This window comes from Pomacea canaliculata, linkage group LG6 (assembly GCF_003073045.1).
Source record: "Pomacea canaliculata isolate SZHN2017 linkage group LG6, ASM307304v1, whole genome shotgun sequence".
Taxonomy (NCBI): domain Eukaryota; kingdom Metazoa; phylum Mollusca; class Gastropoda; order Architaenioglossa; family Ampullariidae; genus Pomacea; species Pomacea canaliculata.
The window spans coordinates 2,724,111-2,737,977 of NC_037595.1; the positions used below are offsets into that span (position 1 = coordinate 2,724,111).

The following is a 13,867-nucleotide window of genomic DNA, read 5'->3' on the forward strand; positions in this document are numbered from 1 at the left end:
CAGGGCTGAAAGAAGTTGTCATACTTGCCCATCATTCTCTTACGATATGCGGATTATACCATGTAAAAATAAGGCAAATGAACTGATTGCTTTCATCAGGTTTTCATCCAAAGCAGCTACAGATAAGCAAAGTTCTACAGAAGTGCAATATCAATGATTTTCAGGCATCCATAAATTCTGTATAAATAATGCGTAAACAGCAAGTTCTTGTAATGTTTAATTAACTTCTGACATTGTCTAAATATTTAATTGGGGTTTTTTTTGTTTTTATGTCTAAGAAATATGTTAAAGTGGCCTTTCTTTCCTGCTCATTCTCCACAAAGATATTCAAAAAACATACAAAAAGACACAACATGTTAGTTTACCAAACTCTCAAAAAATAGTTACACATTACTGTGAATGACAACATGAACAGATAAAAAAAACATGAGAATAAACAATGTTGCAAACATGAGTAATAAGTTTTATTTTAATACACACAGTAATCTTTCTAATGGCACACGTAGTAATGGAAGTGGACTGTATAGATTATGATACTGGAGAAAGAATCCACTTTGCAGATTAGGAAAAAAGCAAAACTGATGAGCCGTCTCATTGTCATGAAGAAAAATACAGCATAACTCATCGTGGTGGCATTCAACATCTTTCAATACTCAATGAACATGTACCCCAAAACACCTACTCAGAAGTTTTTTTTAAAAGAATATCTTGCAATCATTTACTAAATACCAGGGATGCCCAACCTACTGCCCACTGGCCACATCTGGCCTGCAAAAGGTGTCTCATCTGGCCCCCTCATTTTAACCAGACAACATAATTTCATTTTTAATGTCATGATTCTAGCAAAACCGCCATGTTCTGGCCCAGGAAATTTTATGTCATGTCCAATGCGGCCTTCAGGTAAGGAAAGGTTGGGCACCACTGCTATATACCTTTAACGCTTCTTGCATTGATAAATTTACAAAAATAATCAAAATTTGTACTTTACTGGACAATGAAACATCAAGAAATCCCGTGATCATCGAGTTCCAGCACCAGTCTTATCAACATGTGAACCTCAAATGGGTAGTTTTTAAAAAGCAAAACTATGTTTACATAAAAGATATGTTCTAAATGCTAATTTACACATTTAAAAAGCTGGTGTGTTGACAATACCAAACAGAAAATAGCTAAGAAATAAGATCATGCCACAGCTTAACTTTGGGTATGCTTTGATAGTAAGCAGTGTCTGCATGTCTGTGCATCACTAGTACATACAGTTGAGCATTTGCACAGAGATTAAATTACTGAACACTGTAAATGTTATTGTATATAAACAAGAGGTGTAGACAGTTGTTTACTTTTGCAATATGATTATTATGTATCCCAACTGCCAAATTTGGATTGGCTAACATGCAGCCTCAAAGGGTTTGGAATCCATCTAGCAAATGGAGTAAGAGGGCAGGGTTCAGAAGGTAAATTTTTACATATTTTTAATTTCTTGTCTTCTAGTGCTGAGAAGATCAACCAAAATTTCATGTTCAATTTTCCTCAAGAATTAGGAATCATACCAAGTTGCTTTCTTTGGTGAAAAAAATCTACATCCATTAGCATTTAAAACAAGGCCTTCTGAGCCACTTGGATTGAGCAAGAGGGTGAGCAATTGTTTCAACAGCAGTGGTGTGTAGCATTCAAAAAACAAGTGACACGACTCCTCATCATTCGTTTTAGAACCAAACAATCTTAGCATCATGGTCTAGTTAATATGAAGAAATTTGAACCAGAATTTAACTCATAGGCATACTTTGAGGCACTGCCTATGATTGTAATAAAGCAATTAATCAGAGGTTTTAACATGAAATTGTGGACAATTTAGTGGTGGAGTGAATTTGCTATTACGCACTCATGATAGCATACATATATATGCTTGTGTGTGCATATAGGTCTCTGGGCACATGCGTGCATTCACATTTGTGGTTGTGTGCATCAGTGTATGTCTAAGATACATAAATGTAGTAAAGAAAAAATGACTAATATATGCAAAGAACATAGTATATCACTTGTATGCTGTCTGAAATAGTATACAATTTGTAATTACACCTTTGCCACATTATATTATCAATGGATTGTTGGAAAAAAGATCAAGGATGATTTCCATGAATGCCTGAAACATGTCTCCATAATGCACAGTGTATGCTGTTTTAAGGTTTCAACAAATAACTTAAAGGCCATTGAGATTCAATCCAGGTAAATGCACTATAATTGCCGTATTACTCCTTACAAGTCTTTCACTTAAACTTTCATTTAAAACTCCATATTAAATCCTATTCAACCACTTCAACATGGATGTATAACCACATGGAAACAAAAAACTTTCAGTAATCTCTAGTGATATCATGCTTGATCATGACGTCTCATTCTCAACAGCGCAAATTTTCTTTCAGCTTCATCTTTGATCGTTGCTGCAAAAGCCTATTTTATCTCTTATTTCACACCTTAGTTTATGCAAATAATGAAATTGTTCACTCCGGATGCAATTCTCGTTGGATAGTTCAAAGCATGTTTAGCAGTGTAGCTTGTGGGTGTATAATACTACTGTTGTACATATTACTCATCGTAGCTCCCAACCAAAAAATATTTTCAATTATGGATAGAGGTAGACATTAAAGATTTATGGTACTCAATAATGTAATATTACTGCAACTCAAATGACTGCAATATACAGTTCAGAACAAACTACAGGTGATAGGAAAAGCACTGAAGAAAAAAAGGCCTGATAACCTGTATACTTGAGCAGTAACCAAAGAACACAACTGAAATTATTTTATGAACACAGAGATCTAAAAAGTTTGAAAGGAATGGTACAATGTATTTCTGGCTATCATGCTGTTCACTCAATTTTTCTAATGTGTACAATGATTTGGTAAAAATTGCTGTAAGAATTTGTAATTTGGCCTCATCAGGCACAGAATATTCAACACTGAAATTGTCATGATTTCTTCTCGTATTTGGTATTTCAATAAATATAAATGTTTTCATTATGTTCAGTGGGAAGCATATACAAATTATCATTAAACTCAGGCACCCAAGCATACACCCGTAACTAAAAATGTTCAAAATGTCCATAAAATAAGCCCTGTATATAAACCTGTATACAAATCTTTTTTTCACCATGAAAAGAATACTAAAGTACTAAAAAGCAACTAACGAAGATAAACAAAATGAAAATAGAAATGAAACAGCCTGCTGTTCAGCAAAAAGAGCCCATTATCTCACTTCTACACTAGCATCACACTCATCTAGTTATACAAAGATGAAATTAAAAATATATCTGCACATACCAAACCTGCATGTAAATAGCACAGTATAAACAAATTCTACTTGCATTTAAAAAATAAGGACAGAAATCTTGAGTAGTACTACACATACAAATGAAAGGCATAAGCTGTTGCCTGAACACGTAATATTAGCCATCCACTAAAATTTGCAATGCATGGAAAATAACGAAACTACAGATATAAGTAAAAAAAAGTCCACCTTTTACGCACTGTTGACGAGTAAATCTGTACTTATTTGCTCTAAGAGATAGCCCTTTGTATCAGCCTAATTTTCTGGCCAATCCCATGTTGCTGGTTCAAAGCTTTCATATTCTGTGTTATAAACGAAGGATTGAATGTAGGCAGCTTTGTTAGCTGGTTCGGGGTATGCAGATGCCATTCCATCCCTGTAAACATTCTCAGCAACCTCAGTTGCAATAGCTGCAGATACTTCTCTGATCTGAGACAGAGGGGGGTAGACACGACCCTCTGCAAGGTGCTCTTGTGTCACAAGGTTAGCCAGTGCCTGAGAACATGAACATAGTAACTTAGAATTATCTCCTATACGTACTGATATAGCAAACAATAAATCAAGATGAACTTATGTGGCCATTTCTCCTGTGACTATGACTACTATGACTAGAGCCAGACACTTTGACATCTAAAAAATAGTGTGATGTACTGAAGCCACTCCAAGGAGCCAAACAGCATGTTTGCAGCATATGGCAATGATTTCAAGAGTTGCAGAAAATTTTCAACTGCCACTTTCCTAGAAACTAAAATATGTAACATGCTAAACCCTGATATAACCTTCATCACAAGTTTTAGTGATTAATTATTCAGTAGGTCTCGCCCCAGTGCAATTACCAGGCAACAAAGTTACAGACAGACTAGCAAATGAAAGCCATCAGTAGTTGAAAAAAAAAAAACTATTCGCCTATGAGGAAGAAGAAACTTTTGATGAAAGGAACATTCAAAAAAAAGAATGCTATTGACAAACTGATTTTAAAAGAAATGGCTCCTACTATCAAGTGTTTTGGGAAGAACCATTCATCAGATGATTCTCGACAGTTTCCCTGTCAATACACTATTTATAAAACTCTACACTGGAGTCTAAAGCATGATATCACAATACCCATCTTTTCATTTTTTTAACTTATTCCACACCCCACAAACAAATAAAAACCTGCCTACTTGGTTGAAAGATTTTAATTCATGGTGTGGGAATTAATGACCTGTTACTTTAGAGCTGTTAATTCCAAAACCAATTTACCTTTGCAGCATATAGGAAGACCCGGTCATCAATATGTCTGACACCACAAGTAAGCACTCCCAAGGCAACACCAGGGAAAATGTAGGCATTATTTCCCTGCCCAGGGTAGTATGTCTTCCCACCAATCGTGCATGGTGGGAAGGGGCTGCCGCTGGCAAACACACATCGACCCTATAACATACAAAATATTTTTCATGAACCCACAATTTCCCACTTTCACACTACAGCAGAAAGCATTAAGCCTCTGTTGATAATTACATGTTCAGAACTGTTGCTAGTTTCTTCATTTTGAATTGTGTGACAAATGCAAGAATACTATTGTGATACGGACATTATGGAGACTTGCTCAGTCAGTACTCCCATAGTAATACATTTGGGGTTTGCTCACATCAGTCAGGGTGTAGGCCTGTTCAGCAGTGCACTCAGACATGCTGGTAGGGTTGGACAAGGCAAAAATGATGGGCCTATCGTTGAAGGATGCCATGGATCGGATCACCTTTTCTGTGAAAGCACCAGGAACAGCAGCTGCACCTGGAGAAACAGAGAAGGTTCTAGCTCATTCCACAAGCTCTCCTTTTCATTCTTATAGCTAAGAATATGGAAATTTCTTTCTACAGAATGCAAAATTCAAAATACATACTACATGGACATCAGTGCCACAAGCAAAAAACAAAACAATAAATTCCTGCTCCATGCTTTTCAAAACAGTGCCAATTTATTTTGTGCTGTCATTTATATGCTATTCTTGTGCACATTATATCTGTTTGTGGAATGTGTAGTGCCCATTATACAGCAATTTGACTAATAGTTATTACACTATCAATGTTAATGCTAGCCTAGTTTTGCCTTTCAATATTATAAGAGGTCCTTTCTGCTACAAATGAAAGCAGGCATTGGGTTACAGGTCAACAAGAAATTTTAGTCTAACTGAAGCAAAATAGCCAAAAAATAGCCTAAATAAATAAAAAACAACAAAAAACATCAACCATATGAAAGAGCACAATATGTTCACATGTCCTATTCCAAGGAAGAAAGTATTTAAGGGATGATACTGATGTCAGTCATTTAAGGAGTGTTTTAATTTTTGTCCTTATGTCATGATTTCTTTCTAGTAACATTTTTCTCTATTTCATTGAGAAAATTAGACCTATTCACATTATTATTGGTGCATCTGTTACTTTTTTAATTTTAAATTCCCACACAACATATCTTTTCCTCAGATAATCCAGGGGGAATAATCAAGTGGCCAGTGACTTTTTTTTTACAAAAAATGCTTTGCGGACTATCTCAGCCACTAAAACAAAAAAAAAAAAAAAAAAGACAGACCAATCAAAGCGGTTGGCTTGATTGCATCAACAATCTCCTCCAAGCTGGTCAATGGTTTGAAGTCTTTGGCAAAAGGTAGTTTGTGTGAACTTATTCCTCCTGAGGGTCGGTTCTGTTCCAGCCAGGCAGAAATGATTATTATTAAAGCTTAATCTTATAGCAAAAGAAATGTGAATTTCTCACTTTTATTTTTGAAGTCTTCCTCAAATTTTCCTCAGTTTTAATATGGGTATCTTTTATTTTATAAAGTATTCATATTATATATTTATTAAACACTTAATCAGCTACTTCAAAGTATCATTAACCTAGAAGGCAGTTTTTCTTCATAATTGTTTTTACATTTTCAAAATATCCCAACTTCTACACACAGCCTCTTCAAAAGAAAATTATCATTTCATAAACTCTTAATAGTTTTTCTTGAATTCTTACTATAGCCGGACCTCGATAAGTCGAACTCAAAGGGACCCGAAAAAAAAATCGACTTACCGAGTTTTTGAGTTAGGGAAAATGGCGTAATAGGGCAGGTATTTGGCTGGGAACTAACAATTAATTCGATATAGGGAGGTTTTTGACTTAGGGAAGGTCGACTTATCGAGGTCCGACTGTATATTAAATTCTTATTAAACTGAATTCTTTATTTTAAAAAGTTTTAAACCAGTTTTAAAAAAATGTATGCAATATACTTAAAGGGGTTTTTCTGGCTTATGAATGAAATATTTTCCCATCATTTCCACCTCAAAAATTTCAATTCTTGACAATACTGGAACTTGTACAATTTGAATTACATGCACAATCACATCTAGTAAGACCATCTGAAATACCTGACGCTCTTCAAATGTATCATCCTTACAAAAAACCAGTTTCTAAAATCTAAGCTAATGATACGAGTCTATTTGTGACATACAAAAACTAAACATTAACATTCACATTAAGCATCAAGGCCAACTCTGTGATGTCATTTTGGAACATGGCACACACAATATAAACTTACAGCTCACAATAAACATCCAACCTTTAACGTACTGCAAAAAATATTACTTTGCTCTATTTGAAATGTAAACTAAATGGGATAAGCTTGCAGTGTAGAGGATGGCTTAGATACCCTCTAGGCTGAGTGGTCAGTGGCACTGTTGGGGAAGCACCCAACCCCATGCTCAGTACATCTGAGTAGCAAAGACCAGCGGTCTTTTGATATGGCCAACCATCTATGGCACATTATCCACTCAGTGGGTATACGAGGGAGATGGGATGCAATCAAGGTTTCAACTCACAGCAGAGACTTTAAGAGCGTGCTAATAATAACATGGCTACCTTGACAAGCATCCAGGGTGAAAAGAAAGCAAGCCAGTGAATGACCCCGTCATCAAGCACACAAAGCCAGCTTTGACAGATGTGAAGGGTTCATTGTGTACTCTCACATATGTCATGTACAAGCCAGGCCTTGAATCCATGTACAGTCTTAGTCTTTGAAAGTGTGAATGCCTGCTGTGAGAATGTGAAAGTTTGTTGTGAGTGTTTGCTGTGTGGTCACAGAAACTGCTGGTAGTAAAGCTTTTAACACCCTATGGCTATCCTTCTGGGTTATCTTGATAAAGTGTGTTTGAATGAATGCCTTGTGGTAGGCAATACAATTTAAGTGGATGGACAAAAAACAAACTTTACCATTTGATGGACTTTTCCAGTCATTCAAACAAAAACTGTGATCACAGGTGATAACTGATATCTTAAAAATTACCTTGACCAGGAGTCCACGTGAATCAACCATCCACAGTTTGCTGTATGCCTCTTCTTTGCCTAACCCTTCATCCTGCATGGCAAGGGCAAGCAACTCTGCTATCCCTATGGAAGCCTGCAACAGTGCTGTCCCCTTGATAACTCTATAATTGTATTTTAATATCTTATAGAATAAAATTGACAAAAACGTTTGTCGCTGCTATAATTACTACCATAGTTATCAGTTCTACAGTAAAATATAACAACTTACCTCTCCTGCACCTTGAAAAACAAATGTGTTGTCTGCCAACTTTCTGCCTGTAATGCGCATAGCAGCAATGACCCCTGCAGTAGCGACAGATGCTGTGCCTGCTCAGACAAACAGAACACACACAAGCATGCCCACATGCATATACATAACTAGATTTTAAAGGTTAGATCAACTAATGTACACTCACTTTTACACAAATTACTCAATATCTGAAAAATGGGGCAAGGAGGAAATTTGTTTTGAAACTAAACATTGCATTGTACATTTATTGATATGGCAAATCAGAAGCATCATCAGCCTGGACTTGTAATAGTCTTTTTCAACCCAAAAACCTGAATAGATCACAATATGGACTCTAAAAAGAAATGATGGAGGCCCAAGAGTTTGTAAAGGGGAAGCAAAAAGTAGACCTTATAGCTAAACAGGACCTTTCAAAGGTCGTCTTAATCTCTGAACTGTCTTTATTTTAATTAATCAGATGTAGCATTTGTGCAGATTTCTAGATCCCCTAATATGCATAACTTAATATTTTATTTTTAATCTTGGTTTATTGTGCTGTTGGAGTTGCTGACAAAAATAGATGAAGCCAGAAGAAAAACTTTAAAACTAAAGCATTCATAATTATATACTAATAAATAGTTATAGTTTCTTCTTTTCACTGGTTTCATTAAATTAAGGAGACAGTAAAAAAAAATCACGATCTGATTGCACAAATTTCTGTCTTTCAACAAAAATAGTCATTCAATCACCATCCTATGAAAAAAGAAAAGATTGCACATCACTATTCTACAACAGAAAAATACCAAAAGATGAACACTAACCCTGAATGTCATCATTGAAAGTGCAGTACTTGCTTCTGTATTTCTCCAGAAAGCGAAAAGCATTATGGTTGCCAAAGTCCTCAAATTGAATCAAGCAATTCTGACCATACCTGCCAAGGTATTTTAAAATAGCTGCATTAGAAGCACAAGCATTAGTATATGCACACACACACACACAAATCAACATAATGTAACTGTGGTTCTTGTATGTCTATACCTATATATTTGTGTGTATGCATCTGTGTGATGTATATGTATGCATGCATGTTGCAAGATTGGTGTGTGCATGTGAATAAATAATATTAATGAAATAGTCAACAACAATAAACCAAAAATGCTCAAAAATACGAAAAATATACTTCATTTATATTTCTCTGCAACATGGTCACCTAGAATTAAAACTTCATCAAAGAAACAAACATCATGAACAAATGCAATCTCCTAAAAAAACACATTTTAAAAAGAAATGTCTACAAAAAAAAAACCAAACAAACAGAACTGAAAAAGTTTATAATCAAGGAATCAAGGAAAGCTGTAATGTAGCCTGCACTTCTGCACCCTGGCTAATTGTGTAAGAGAGAGCAAGAGCAAGTATGTCAATGTGTGTATGGAAATATGTGTTTGTTCACATTCACCAGATTTCAGCAATCTTTAAAAAATGCAATTTTTATGTATTTCACCTAAAAATCAAAATGATTTCTGATCAAATAGTATGCGCTAACACTGCTTACCTTTTCACCACAGCTTGCATGAATTCATCTATGAAAGCATCATATCGCGCACCAGTTATTCGTTTATGAGCCCACCCAATGTATAGTGGGTCCTTGTGAAGTTTCTGATGGAGAAATAGAGAAAAATATTGCATAAAAGATAACGGTTAAACCAAACAAGAAATATTTGACATTCTTGTGTAAATGCCCTGCTGAACTGATAAATAATAAAAAAAATACTTTAAAGTACAATGTTGCTTTTGCATACAAACAGCTTTGCTTTAATAACCATCTATTGAAAAAAGTTTAAACTGTTAAAGGAATGGACGGCAATTACATGAACCAAGGAGTGCCTGTTGTATTCAGGCAACTCTATTGTTTAAATGCTGTGTGCATGTGCCTGTCTGTTATGGAGAGAGGGATATTCAAAATAGCACACTTTAAAAAGTTTATGTGCTAAATCATATAAATTAGGGTTTTGCACTTGCTATTCAATCTCGCATCCTCCACTTTTGTGTCTTTTAATCAAATAGATCATCTTTTATTATGCCAAGGCTTTTCTACAATTGCTCCATGAATTTTCCCAACTGATCATGGCATGCCACTCATCTTTGTGGGAGGCAAACTTGGCAGCCAAGTGCTATGTAATCTAGTTTCTGTCACTGCTGAAACATGCATTACAGTGTGTTGGAGTCTCCAGTTTGTGGGCAGTATGACTGCTCTGTATTTTCTGCCAGTTTCATGTGATACCTCAGACTTACTTTTTTCGGTCCGCAAAGTCTGGCAGTTCTTTTAACGCTGAGTTGTCCCAGCATACTTTGTTTACAGGTTTTCCTGTCTTACGTTTCTCTCTGTTGATGTATCTGTTCGCCTACATGCTTTGATCTCATTGGCATGTGTGTTGCGTGTGTTATGCACATTCTGTGTCCTTTATGTGTTTGTCTTTCCTTTCTAAAGAATATTAAGCCTTCTGTTACTACGCTATATAAATTCCCTTTAATATTAATCTTTAATTGCTATTAGTCATGTAATTCCCACAAAGACAGTTTTACCAAATCTGCACGTAGCCATAAGCCATAATCCCTGAACACTCAATGAACAGCAAAGTCAGCCCCTTCAAAATCTCACCTCATTGTTTGTGCCAACATCAAGGCAAATGGGCAAGCACTTGGCTGGGTTGATGCCGCCCAGAGCTGTGTACAGTGAGAGCTTGCCTACTGGGATTCCCATACCATATACACCCAAGTCACCAAGTCCAAGAATGCGCTCACCATCCGTTACTACAATGGCCTGCATGGATTATAAAAAAAACAAAAAACAGACTGAGATAAAGATCAAACAACACCTGTCAAATATAGCAAGATTCTGTCAACCTAATGGAAATCTTGTTAAGTACAACATTTTAAAGACTAATTTCAAAGGTTTTGGTAGCTCAAAGATAATGGAAAAGTGAACATAACACCAGGGAAGACAATCTAGATGTCAATAAAGACAGTAATAGTCAATAAAGACAGTAATAGTCAACAAAGCAAAGGAAAGATGAAAACCATTATAAAAGGAAGAATATGTTAGCAAACACCATGAATAAAATGGACACAATCTTTAAAAAAGAAACTGCAGTATTTTTTTTTTTTAAGAAACATCTGCAAAAAACTATACTGAGAAAATCTATATCAGGAATAGTTGTAGCCTGCATACCTTGACATTGCGCTCTGGCCAGTTGCAGAGAATGTCATAAATGTGGCCAGCATCCTTGATTGAGATAAAGAGCCCCCTGAAATAAAGAATAGCATCTTATAAATACCCCACAGATTAACACCATTAGGAATACATTAACACTAAAAGCACCAAAACATTTCCAAAAAATACTTTTTGATAGAGCGCTACACTGCAACTTCCCTGGGCTTACCTGGGACGTCTAAAGATTACACCATATATTAACACTAAAAGCACCAAAACATTTCCAAAAAATACTTTTTGATAGAGCGCTACACTGCAACTTCCCTGGGCTTACCTGGGACGTCTAAAGATTACACCATATTCCTGACATGCTTGGCCAACAGTGGGTGTATACACTATTGGCATCATCTCCTCTACGTGTTCTGTCAGAACATGATAAAAGAGATGCTCATTGCGGTCCTGTAGTGCCATGAGGTAAATGTAGCGGTCAAGATCAGTGGGCCGTTTATAAAAGTTGGTCATGACTCTGACGACTTGCTCATCCATGCTTCTCACAACAGGTGGAACTAACCCTTGAATACCCATCAGCTGTCTTTCTTTGAGGTTGAAAGCTGTGCCCTACATAGACATATAACAAACATCTTAATTTTCAAAACTATGTATATAGAAACCCAATCAGGTTTGTTCTCTGACCCCAATAAAATAAAAGTTTCCACTGAGAAAATATTGCTGAGAACTGGCATAACTATGCCGAGAACTGGCATAACTAGGAATATAAAGTCTTTTGATCCACATCTCCAAACTTAAGGCATTCCTGTAAACATTTATAACGTCATAATGGGGACTGCCTTCAATGGTGAACATCCACCTTAAAGAAAGAAGGGATTGATCCTTAAGAAGGAGGTGAAAAGCACACTCAGTGTTGTCTAGAATAGCTGTCATGCTTCACTAAATGCTTTCATCTGGTCTGACGAATACCCTCACTTCCCTCCCCTGAGTTGGAATATTCTTTACTGCCATAAGGTGGAACGTCAGCCTTTCAGGACACTGTACAATGTTGCATAAAGTGGAAAACTAGCTCTCAGAAAAGAAAAAGAAAACTGGTATGCTGGCAGTAGGAATGATCAACTGTACATGGTTTACTATGTCTTGGCCGCAGAATGTGATAAAGCTGAGCCCAACCCTCATCTTCAAACACCTTTTACCTTCCCTAATAAGTCTTGTACTCATTTGGTAATAGACAGACAGGAGTTTTCTCATTGTCAACCAGCTTTAAACCCATGATTATCTGCTTTAAAATTGAAAGCACCAATGACCAGATTGTTCTTATATCTTTAAAATTTTTTTAAAAACGTAGCATTGTTTACATTTATTATTTTTTAAAAGACAGCTGCTTAAAATACTTCGGGCACACCTTAATAAAAATATAATAAAATTACCACTTATTCAATATATTTATTAAAAATCAGACAATTTAACTTACAAACACCTTTCAAAAAGTGAATATAAGGCATTAAACAATTTACCTTATTCAGTCTAGGGTTCCTCAAAATGTCTATCCCTCTCACTCTTGAATGGTTGACTTCTACATGTTTGTCTTGCTTTTTAGTTGCCTGAGTCCCTGATGTGTAAAATGAGGCAGCTAGCTGTCGCTGCCTACAGTTTCAACAGAAAAGAAAAAGAATTCTTCTAGCAACACACCTTTCTCATCCATCTTTCTTTTATTATTGCAAAACCAAACTGTGATGAAATAACTTTCTTAAGTGATACTGCTTGAGTATGGGACTGCTAAATTTGTGGAATTATGTTGAACCTTGTGCCGCTGTCTCAATGCCGGTGTTGTAAACAATGGTTCCTATGGTGGTTACAAGGGAAATATTTGTAAGCACACATGCATGCTAGTATTGTCCAAACCTTCAACAATTTTTTTTTAAAAGAGCGCCATGAAACAATTATACAATGAACCAGAGGATGCAGCATTGCTGAGGACGGTGGGGTTACTGATGTTGTTTATTATGCAGTAGTAGACAAAGCTGGAAGGAGGAAGGGAAAATACTAGCTTGTAAAAAAATATGTGGTGAATAATATATGAGGTGTTTTCTTATGCACTGCTACAAAGCACTGATTTATCGTAAGGTTTTCATGAAGCACTTATGCTCGGTGTTTGTTTTTTTTTTTTTTTTTTATTGTTTTTGTTTTTGGTCTGCAGTCGCGGTATACACAAGAAGCAGTGTCTGACCTTACACTTTAGTGTCCTTCTAAAGCAATGTCAAGGATGCTGCTCTTGGTTTTCATTCAATAAAAAAAGCAATCAAATGTAATCAAATACCTACCATGGTGGCATTACAGCGACTGCTGCTCTTCGAATAGCTTGGTTTGTGAGATTCATAGCCATGGTGCAAACGAAATTATACTCCGGGCAGTGTTCTATCGACCAGTTAGCATACCAGTGCTGATCTGAAGCAAGTGTCTGCTAGCCGAGGTCGTGTAGCTCTTCACAAGTCCTCAAGAGTGAGCTCCCATAACTAGCAGACGAACTGTTTGGCCTCAGGTATTTTACAAACTTGCTACAAACTTTCCGCAGCAGAAATGAGCTCTCTGTGGAAAGAGGAGTAGGCTCGAAATCAACCAAATTTCCAAAATTTTGTACCACTACAAGTATCCACAAAATTGATGCAATTGTGCTATTTGGCTTACATTTGCTATAATTATATTTCTGCAGAGTGTTGTTCAGTAAACAAGTATCCAGTTTCGCTAGGTTTACTATGAGATGATTG

The 13,867-nt window shown here is 36.2% G+C and overlaps 1 protein-coding gene across 1 annotated transcript; it reads right to left on the reverse strand.

Annotated features, from left to right (window-relative positions):
- Positions 1-201: 201 nt before the first annotated feature.
- LOC112565732 (NADP-dependent malic enzyme-like) lies at positions 202-13,646 on the reverse strand. The gene is made up of 13 exons (XM_025241407.1): positions 13,424-13,646; positions 12,617-12,746; positions 11,425-11,708; positions 11,109-11,184; positions 10,539-10,700; positions 9,432-9,535; positions 8,701-8,810; positions 7,880-7,977; positions 7,631-7,744; positions 5,896-6,007; positions 4,958-5,100; positions 4,570-4,740; positions 202-3,822 (listed from the first exon to the last, which is right to left on the reverse strand). Exons 1-13 carry the CDS (start codon positions 13,483-13,485, stop codon positions 3,583-3,585), a joined length of 1,806 nt encoding a protein of 601 aa, XP_025097192.1. The 5' UTR covers positions 13,486-13,646; the 3' UTR covers positions 202-3,582.
- Positions 13,647-13,867: the final 221 nt, after the last annotated feature.

Bases quoted from the DNA above. Each gene is read 5' to 3' on its own strand.
- LOC112565732 (XM_025241407.1), bottom strand. From the start codon at position 13,485: ATGGCTATGAATCTCACAAACCAAGCTATTCGAAGAGCAGCAGTCGCT. The intron at 7,745-7,879 runs GTAAGTTGTTAT...GCACTGTTGCAG, and splicing joins TTTTTCAAGGTGCAGGAGAG to GCTTCCATAGGGATAGCAGA. The intron at 5,101-5,895 runs GTCTGTCTTTTT...CTGTTTCTCCAG, and splicing joins CAAGCCAACCGCTTTGATTG to GTGCAGCTGCTGTTCCTGGT.